The sequence below is a fragment of the Solanum dulcamara genome, chromosome 4 (assembly GCF_947179165.1).
Source record: "Solanum dulcamara chromosome 4, daSolDulc1.2, whole genome shotgun sequence".
In the NCBI taxonomy this organism is placed as follows: Eukaryota; Viridiplantae; Streptophyta; class Magnoliopsida; order Solanales; family Solanaceae; genus Solanum; species Solanum dulcamara.
The window spans coordinates 12,586,259-12,596,387 of NC_077240.1; the positions used below are offsets into that span (position 1 = coordinate 12,586,259).

General features: G+C 36.1%; 2 protein-coding genes across 2 annotated transcripts; both read right to left on the bottom strand.

The window, feature by feature from the left end:
• Positions 1–1,457: 1,457 nt before the first annotated feature.
• On the bottom strand, positions 1,458–2,788 carry LOC129886318 (probable ribose-5-phosphate isomerase 3, chloroplastic). Its single transcript, XM_055960963.1, has one exon. It carries the CDS (start codon positions 2,538–2,540, stop codon positions 1,668–1,670), a length of 873 nt encoding a protein of 290 aa, XP_055816938.1. The 5' UTR covers positions 2,541–2,788; the 3' UTR covers positions 1,458–1,667.
• Positions 2,789–3,268: 480 nt separating this feature from the next.
• LOC129886320 (PITH domain-containing protein At3g04780) lies at positions 3,269–8,837 on the bottom strand. Its single transcript, XM_055960966.1, has 8 exons — positions 8,682–8,837; positions 8,486–8,572; positions 6,715–6,838; positions 5,534–5,582; positions 5,367–5,424; positions 5,196–5,242; positions 5,035–5,112; positions 3,269–3,487 (listed from the first exon to the last, which is right to left on the bottom strand). The coding sequence occupies exons 1-8, from the start codon at positions 8,718–8,720 to the stop codon at positions 3,439–3,441; spliced, it is 531 nt and encodes a 176-aa protein (XP_055816941.1). The 5' UTR covers positions 8,721–8,837; the 3' UTR covers positions 3,269–3,438.
• Between the last annotated feature and the right edge of the window lie 1,292 nt (positions 8,838–10,129).

Consider the following 10,129-nt stretch of genomic DNA (forward strand, 5'->3'; position numbering starts at 1 on the left):
TACCTGTAAGCATGTCTCAACTCTCAAGACAAGTTTTCTCTCTACTTCTAGCTTATGTATGCATTGTTTCTACTGATTTTGTCGCTCTAGGTTTCTCTGTATTCTCAATCCATCGAGCCCTTGGCTAGTTCTTCTATTCAGCCCTATTGACTCATGAATTATTCCAAACACATTCTTTAACCAATTGAGACAACTCTCTCTATTCAAAGCCTATTTCAGCTTATTGAATCACTAGAGACTTCAGACTTCTCAAAAAAAAAAAAGGCCTGTACAAAAATTAAGGGTAACAAAGAAGAAATATTCTTCCATCCATGTGTTGCATTACATGTTTGGGAAGTTATTAGAGATGTACAATGTCTCACATTGATCGTATATATATGGGTTTTCAAACGATTTACAATGATCTTGGGCTACCCAACTAGTATAATCAACCATGCTCTTAACTCAAGGTTAGAAGTGGATGCTCAAATTATTTCACTGAAATAATTGATGGTTTCCATTAGAGCATAACAACAAATTTCATTTTTTCTGCCTCAAAAGTTAAATCATTTAAATTTAAATCCATTCCTCTATCCAAGTTAAACAAATATTTCACTCTATCCAAGTCTCTAATATCATTGATTTGTACTAGTGATTAATCAGATCATCCCGTTACAATTTCTTCCCTCCTCCACCTCTACTAAGTAAGCATCAAGAAAGGTAGGTTTGGTGTTGGAAGGAGGGAAGGACATGAAATATCAAAGAGCACAATGGATTTTTGCAGGATGTTACTCCTAGATATACTAGGAAAGATACAAAATCCGAACTCCAGCAATTTACTCATTTAACTTATACAGTGGAGCACCTAAAGAGCATAAGATCCACAAAGATAAGCCCCAAACCGATCAACCCTTTACAAAGAGGAGTGTTCATTATAACTGCTCTATTGCTAAACTTGTAACGCAGTGGCCTGTTTGGTGTCATCTAAATAACCTTTCCCAACTACAGACTACATAGCCGAGCTTATAAGCATACTTAAAGCTTTCTTTGGATAAAAAATTACTCCCCCAAGCATACACAAACAGGTACCTATCTCACAGTCCAGTGAAACAGAAAAAAAGTAGCTTCAGAATATATGACATGAAAAGCACATTGATTTCACCTCTAACTCTTCAGCTAGAAAATATAAAGCACTAGAAAAAACATCTGCAGTAATGCAGCTTCAAGCTTTCAAATAGCCTCAAGTCCAGCTCTACTATGCATTCAATATTTTAAAGAATTCTGTAGAGAAAGATACAAAAAGGATAGTAAATATGGGAACTTTCCTAGTATCACATTGTTGCTGATGCCGAGTACATTTATCTCTATAACGATTAAAATTCTTAAAAGCAAATTGAATTTTCCAAGTGATCAAATAGACATATGCTCAGCAACAAAGAAGTAAATTAGTCAAGATAGAAGCAATCAACAAAGAGAAATCACCAAAAAAAACATTTCTTTTCCATTCTAATATACAAATTACATTCAGATGAGAGTATTATTGCCAAAAAAAAATGCCAAAACTTATTAATGTTACAAAAATCAACTCCTATTTCCTCGAAACGATAATGAAGTCTAAAAATTCCACTCAAAACAGAAGTTAAAGTTGTTCAGACCTCACCAGTTGAGAGCTAAAGTTGATCAATGTCTCACTTGCTCTTGACACTGACTCCTTCCTTCCCAGCAATGATAACAGCAGTGGTCATATCCAAGAACAAGCCATGCTCCACCACTCCTTCGAAAGACGCAATCTCCTTCCCAGCAGCAGCAGAATCCCTAATAGGAGTCTTGAAATACAAATCCACAATATAATTCGAGTTATCGGTCACATATGGCTTCCCATTACCATCCAATCTCAACTTTGCATCAACACCCTCTTCTTTAAACAATTCCTGCAACCTAACCAAATTGTATTTCCAACAAAACTGCACCACCTCAACCGGCATAGCCAACCCGGATCCACCAAGACCCGAAACAAGCTTCGAATCATCCACCACGACGACAAACTTATCCGAGGCCGCCTCCACCATCTTCTCCCGTAAAAGAGCTCCTCCCCGACCCTTGACTAGATCGAGATTGGGGTCGACCTCGTCAGCACCATCAATAGCTAGATCAATATGTGGGTGGTCGTCAAGAGTAGACAGCGGGATGTTGAGCGACAAAGCTTGTTCTTCAGTACGCTTTGAAGTGGGAACTCCTACAATGTTTGTGAGTTTCCCAGAAGAAAGAAGCTCACCCAATTTAGCCACAACGAAAGCCGCTGTTGACCCAGTGCCTAGACCAAGTACCATTCCGCTTTTGACATACTCCACGGCCTTATCGGCAGCGAGTTTCTTGAGTTCGTCTTGGGTTAAAGGTGAAGGGACGGGTGCAGAGAAGGCTTTGATTGAAGGGGCTGTGGAGCGAATGCGGATAGTGGGGTTGCGCAAGAAGATGGAAGGAAGGCGGGTGCCGATGATGGAACTGTGGCGGAGTGTAGTAGAAGAAGGGGACTGAGGTGAGATTAGGGATAAGGAAGCCATGGGTAATATGGAGTGTGAAGTTTTTTTTTTTTTTTTTTGGGTCTCACCTAACCTATGTGATCCTTTCTTGGTTTTGGTTTGGTGAATGAATGCTGGGGTTGGTGTTTTTTCTTTGGCCAAAAATTAAAATAAGTACATGTGGGTGAGTGGGTGCTGAATGGTTGGCGATGATGAGGAATTGATAGGATATTTGGGGTCCTTTTTATTGTTGTTGGCCATGGAGAATTGAAATATTAGTTATTAGGATGAACAATAATCTTTTTTTTGTTTCCAAAATTGTGGAGATGTTTTACATTTATCGCATCAATTAAGCTCACTATTATACGAAACATTATATTATACCTCAGTATATAAAACTGAATTTTCTTAGTTGTTAGCAATTTTCCTTGGCTTTGATTTATAATATTCTTTTATCTAGAACCAAATCTTTAAAAAAGAATCTCTTTCTGAATAGAGTGGTAAAAAAATAAAAGGATCTCATTATATCTAATAGAAAGATTATTTTGCAAACATGTTCACTAGAAAGTAATTTCTTTGTATTTTCAAGCATCTAAGTTTAATCTTTGATTAATAGCCAAAAGTATATATGGGAAATGCTTCCAGCATGGTTAGAATTTTCTTCTTGCTAAAACCAGAGTTCATTGAGTGGCTAAAGAGGTCAAGGGATAAATAATGAGCAATTAACCATTACAAGTACCTAGAAAGTATACCTCTTAACACTAACTAGGTAGTGAATGATGGAAGTAACATATTTCATTGACCAAAGCAGCCAAAGCTCACGCTGATATTTGGTATATCCAGTGTATTAAGTTTCCAATTACTTCTGTCGGAAACTACAGAAGTTAAAAGAAAACAAAATTCTTAAAATGATGAAGGATTATAATGATCTTTTGCAGGATCAATGGTCTTCAATCTTCTTCAAGCCTTTCATATCTGTTGTTTCCACCCTGCAGGAGAAAGAAATATCATCAAACATGTTCAAACTTATAATAGCCAATAGCCACACTCTCAAAGCCTAGCAAAGAGCAAGGCGCCCATGGCCAACGTCTAGGAAACCAAATTCCATGGGTCAGTCCAGTACAGAACCTACCTAAAATGATTGGCAACAATTAAGCAAGACTTTGGAAGAGGTAATTCTTCATAGTGAATCCAAGAATCATTACTTAAGCTTCTAGAAGTAATTTCTCTCTCTTCATAATGCCTGTGTGCAACGGAATGATTTTGCTCGCAATAGGATTTTGTGGATAGAGGAAACAACGAAGAAGAAATATAACTGGGGCATCTGACATCCAGTTTCAAGTGAAAGGTAAAAAGACAACTTTTTTGAGGAAGATTGTAGAAATGCACACAATTTTTTAGATTAAAGACTCTTGTTTTTAGAATGATTACAAAAGACGAATTAGTTTTAGAAATATACAAGGGGACAAAGTTTATTGGTGTATATTAATTTAGTTAACTGAAAGGATGAACTACTATGAAAGAGCATCTGGAACACAAAAACACAAAATCAAACCAATCACCCGCATGAGTTGGGGTATCACGTGTTATTTAGGGGCTACAACTACTGAAAACATAGGATCTACATGTCCTTTCCTCTGCAATGTCAAGGTAGAGTAAAAGAGCTCTTGCAACAGAAAGCTTAAGCTTCTCCAAGATAGAGGTAGGATTAATCTTTGGCAGGTATATTTGAGTGAGTACTAAGATTCAGCTTCTCCAAAAGTGTCCTTTAAGCTAATACATAAACTTGTAAAGGAAACAATTTCATATACATGTACATGACATGCACTTCCACTAGACCCCACTAGTGGGATTTCATTGGGTAAGTTGTTGTACATGCACCAAACAATTTCATTGGGTATCTTCACTTTGATCTTTCAAACATTTCACCAAACAATTTTGTTCAGCCGTCATAAAGAAGTAATGAAAGAAACTTTGTTTAACAGCTTTTTTGTGGCACTCATTGCCTGCTGGGGGGCACGTGATCCCCAAACTCTAGTAAATCCATCTTTTGGTAACATTAACTTAATGAGAGCATGTTTACAAGGTGTTGGCTCTTGAAGTATCAAGGAGCCAATGGAAGCATAAGTGATTATCATAATGAGGGAAAACAAAAGGAAGTTTCAGCATCCAAGCATGTTGAGTGAGCAGTCAGGACATTTGAACATCGCATCTCATGCTTTTCTAAGTTTAAAGTTTAAACTGTTCTTTTTTTTCCGTTAAGTTTAATGTTTAAACAGTTCAGAAGTAAACATGAAACATAAAAAGGAACTGAAGTACACATTGACAAGAACTAAGAAATTGCTAACAATAAAAAGAAGCAAAAAGGTAGGAGCTCATATGGTAAGCACCCCTCACTTCCAACCCTAAGGTTGTGAGTTTGAGTCACCAAGGGAGTAAAAAGGTGGGAGTTCTTGGGGTGGGGGGTTAAAAAAAGAAGTAGCAAAAGATAGGTTTCATGCAAAAGGAATGAGGTCATAAGAATTAAGAAACTTACGTTGTTCCATACAAGACAATTTTTTGAACATTTGTAGTTTCCCCATCAAGTTGATTATCCTCGATAAAGATGGTCACACTGGTCCAATAACAGTAAAAAAGATTAGTGTCCATCTTACAAATGACTCCTGTAAAAGTTGAAGCTCGTGGATATTAGCATACCTGCGAACGTTTTGAAACTTGACATACTTCAATATAACTGGTTTTCCCTGCAAATGATCAACGAGACATTTGAAGAATGAACATCCAGGGAAACTAAAGAATCCTATAGGCAAACATCATTTAGTTACACACAAAGCCAGAAGCATAATTCCTGTATCAGGATTGACTAACCTTGAGATTTTCCTCAGATAAAACAACTGTGTCACTCGGAGGGTAATCATTAACATTACTGCAGAGAGGTACCCCAATTAGCAAATACACATAGCAGATGTAAAAATTCCTCCCACATAATGATCAGTCTAGAAAAGGTCAAAAAGAAATGAAACTGCAAAAATTACCTAAATCCCATGTGCTCCTTGTTAGAAAACAGCTTCACAGTTTTAGGACCTTCAAAGAGACAAATCTGTGTTACAGTATCATGCTATATATAGGTCCAGAAGAAGCACTTGACAAGATGCACCAAAGAGGCAATAAAATATTACCTTACCACAAAAAAATGAAAAAACAAAACACCAAAAGATGCATCTTCATGGAAAAAATAGCAGGTGTGATAACAAATTGAAGACATCAACCAAGAGAAGTATACCAGGAAAGAATACAAAGACGAGATTAAAAAACAGCATGATAACCACAACTTTACTTAGAACACTAAAAATGGAACGCATAATCCCCAGCTCTCAACTGTACAAATGTATGATACACCTATACTAATATCTAAAGGAGACACTGCTTTGGCCTGATGCCTGTACTAATATCTAAAGGAGAGAAAAGCAGTTGGTGCAACTCCTCTGGTGAAACCTGTCACAATTGTATTCCTCAATAGCCCCTCTGACTAGCCCACCACCAACAACAACATACCCAGTGCAATCTCACAACAGAAAATGGTCAAAAAAGTCATTCCTACCAACTTGGTAGTCATCTCTGTTTTTTTTTGAAATAGGTAACTTCTTGGTAGTCATCTCTGTTATCCCCTTTTCCCCCTAGTTTTCTCATGCTTTATGCATAGTTTTGATTAAGTTTCAACAGAACTTTATTGATGCACGCACAGCCATGTGCCCGTTAACTAGTTGAAACAATATATGCTCTAACATCATTTATCTACTTATCCGTAATATAATAGAGGCCAGAGTAAGAACTCATCTATCTTAAACAGCAGGAGTACCAAGGTAACTCTTCCATAAGTGTTGTCTCATGAGAGTAATATTTCATCCACCAAAGAGAATTACTTTTACCAATCAAAAAGAAAATGAAAAATCATTGCTGCTAAATCACCAAACTAAACTACTTGAAGGAGTAGTGATTTCTCTTCATCACAACGATGAACAAAGATGTCGGAGAAACTTGAAAAACACAAACACTTAGTTATGCATCAACAATTTTTTGAGAAAGCTTAGTTGTGCGTCAACAATTCTCAGAAGCCAACACCAAAGCAGAAATTGCAAGAGATAAGACTACGGGTCTTGTGTGCGCAGCAAAAGATTACTGGGGTAGAAAGAGACACCACAAATCTATTAGCTACCTTCCTCCTCAGGTCCTTTGATAACGATTGAATGCAGTTTGATGACTTGATTAAAAGGTATGTAAATCAATAGCTGCTCATCTGCATCACTCACCAGGTTCAAGCCCTCATCTTCTCTGTAACCCTGATTTACATTCAAAAAAAGCCACCACCATTAATGAAACTGCAAACAGACGTAGACGACTATAAAACAAGTGAACTGACATAGAAGCTTAAAATTGGAAGAAAAAAAACCCAAAAGTTGCATGGTCACGGATAAAAGGGGTTATGGTAATATCACAAAGAAGTTGGTTGGTCATCAATTAAGAGCAAAGAAGTCAGATTTCATCTTCTCTTGGTCTTAGGATAGATCATATCACTCATCCTACTAATTAAAAACACTTTTTCTCCTATCACAGTGCTATTCCTGATTCAGCAGGAACCAAGTGACCAAGATTACTAAAGAAGGCCCTTAGCAAAATATATTGAAAAGATTAATGCTTGGCTCTGTGCTCAATAAACACATACAGCTCCAAATTCTTAATTGAGTTACGTCAATTATAAATAACAATTTACCACCACAAGACCTTCATTTGTCTGTCAATTCACATCATCACTAAAGATCTAAAAGCCTATGGTCGTGATATACATGAGTACACTGAATCCAATCCTTTGTCAGGTATAAATAGAACAGAGAGGAATGTTGAAAAAGGATACGTCAGGGTTGGATACAAGTTGTGGATATCTCAACTTAAGGGAGGGAAAATAAAAGATTAGGGGCTAAGATATGATAATTAAGATCTTTAAGAATTGATTAGTGAGGCATAGACTGAAGGCAAGAAAGATGAACTTTCGGTATCTCTTGAACCTCTCATTACCATGAGACATCCTTAAGATTCTTTCCTTCCAACTTTACAAAAAAAATTGTACTTCCATTCCAAATTGTCCATAAAGAGCTTAGCGGGCTAGCTTTCCATGCTGCTTTCATGTGTTCCCAGCTTGCAACAGCTATTGCTCAATGGATGCCAAGTAAGGAAAACCCTACTACCCAAAAGCTGTGTAGCCATTATATAATGTGACAGAAAGTAATCTACATCTTCATTGTTCTCTTTACATCTCATTTTGTACAAACTACACCAAGATACAATAATCCAATTCCTTCTTCTAAAAATGTCTCCCTTGAGATTTTCATTTCGGGCTGCAAAACATGTAACACCTTTTTTTTGGTACTCAGCAACCCATCCCCCAACCTCGGGACAACTACTGTCTCTTCCACCCACTTAGCCTCCATTTTAATAAATTAATCAGCCGCTGCTAAGGCGTTCCTAAATGCACATTCATTATGCATCCTCCCTACACTATCAGCTCCAAATTTAAATGTATTTGTGCCTTCCCTACAAGTAATTTGACCATGTTACTGTGCAAGCCAGAAGTCACTTAGATCCACAAATGCTCCGATTGGAAGCTCAAAAAATGGACATCTTGCTAGTTGCTACAGCACTTCGACAAGGTATGTTTAAGCTTCTGAAGAAGCTGACACACAAGTTTAGAGTAAACATAGCAGTGAGAGCTTTTGGTTTGGACAACTAACAGAATCGCTTGTTTTGTGGTTCACAAATTCAGAGTTGTCTGGACTACATTGAACTCGAGGAGATACCACTATACTCGACAAGTATATCATCAACACCTTCTATTCCTCTTTAATTTACTTAATAATTTTACCCAAAGTTCAATACAAAGAACCTTGCACAAACAACCCTAATTTTGACAGAAAACAGAATCTTTTTTTCACCTGTTTGAGGGCATTGACAACAGTGTTGCTGCCACTTTGGTTAAGGCATTCGACGCCAGACCAGTCTATGAAGTCCATCAAATCAACCTGTTCATCACCCACAACTTCAACAATTTTTAAAATATTAAGGGAAAAAAAACAGAAAATTGACCTACAACACGAGAATCTGAGGATCCCTAATAGAGTTAAATCTTACTTGTCCTTTAGGAATTGCAGAAGCAGATTCGGCAGACATGGTTGACGGAAGTTGTACGCTACAGTTCTTGATAGAGAAAAATTGAGAGAAGGGGAAGAACCCTGGAGAAAAAGAAAAGCGTTTCTGCGGTTTTATGGGGCAAGTGAACAAATAGTCTATTTTTAGGGGACATGTAAAAAAATTGCGAAAATTTACAAAAAACAAAAAAAAACTTTAAAGACCAATACCTCTTAATTTATTTGGTGCTCGCAAGATTGAAGTTGACAATCATTATATTTCATCTTTACGAGTTTGAAAGGTTTGAAGTTGATGAATATTAAATTTAATTTTATATTTGAATATTCAAGATTGATAAATTTATATTATGTGTGCAATTTAAATTTTAGATATAAAAGTCTGGAGTTAAATCTAACTTTAAACCCTAAATATTTAAAGTTAAGTTAATGAGTATGTACATATATTGAATATGTTATAGTAGCATAACTACTTGTCATAAACTTAATAAAATCTTGTTTCGAATTAGTAGCAATTAATAACTCAAAAGTGTTGTTGTTGTTTTTACTGAGCCGGGGGTCTCCAGGAAACAGCCGTCCTACCTTGGTAGGAGTAAAGTCTACGTACATTCTACCCTCCCCAGACCCCATGTTGTGGAATTTCACTGGGTTGTTGTTGTTGTTGTAATAACTCAAAAGTGTATTGCATTGCCATAATTAAACCATAGAATTAGTAGTATACCAAATTATTTCAACTTGTCGATGTGAGACAATAAAGGAAAAGATTAAAACCAACAAATTCAATCAAAGAATGGATAAGTCGATTAAGTCACAACCAATGTATCGTTCCGATGAACAGTCACTCACTTTTGACAGTTATACGATTCCAGAAGATGATCTACTTTTGTTATAAATAATAATCAAATGATAAAAATGAGGAGCAAGTTGAAATAATAGCATGATCATCTAAAATTTGACATAGACAAATCTTTTTGAATATTTTTTAAAACTAAATATGTTAAATAGAGGCGTTCAAAGGAAATATCCCATCTAATGAATTTTCTCAATATCTACGTTTATGATATTCTTTATATAATTATTTTCTAGTCTCTATATTTATGATGATATTCTTCATAGAATGATTTTCTCATTCTATATGATAATGGTATTATCTTGTCTTTCTCCTGTCAATCCTTACCACGATACTTGATTCAAACTCTTGTTTCTAAATGTTCATTAATTATTTGTGGTTGATTCACTTCTTCATAGCTATTTCCATTGTCGCTTCATTTAAATTTGCCCAAATCAATACTTTCGGATGATTCTTTTCTCTCTAGATACTTAACTATAATCTAAATTGATGTCTTTTAACATTAAACTCAACAAACGTTGCCTTCACAATTAATCAAGTGTTTCAATCGATGGGATAAAATATTCTCAAAACTAATTAATACC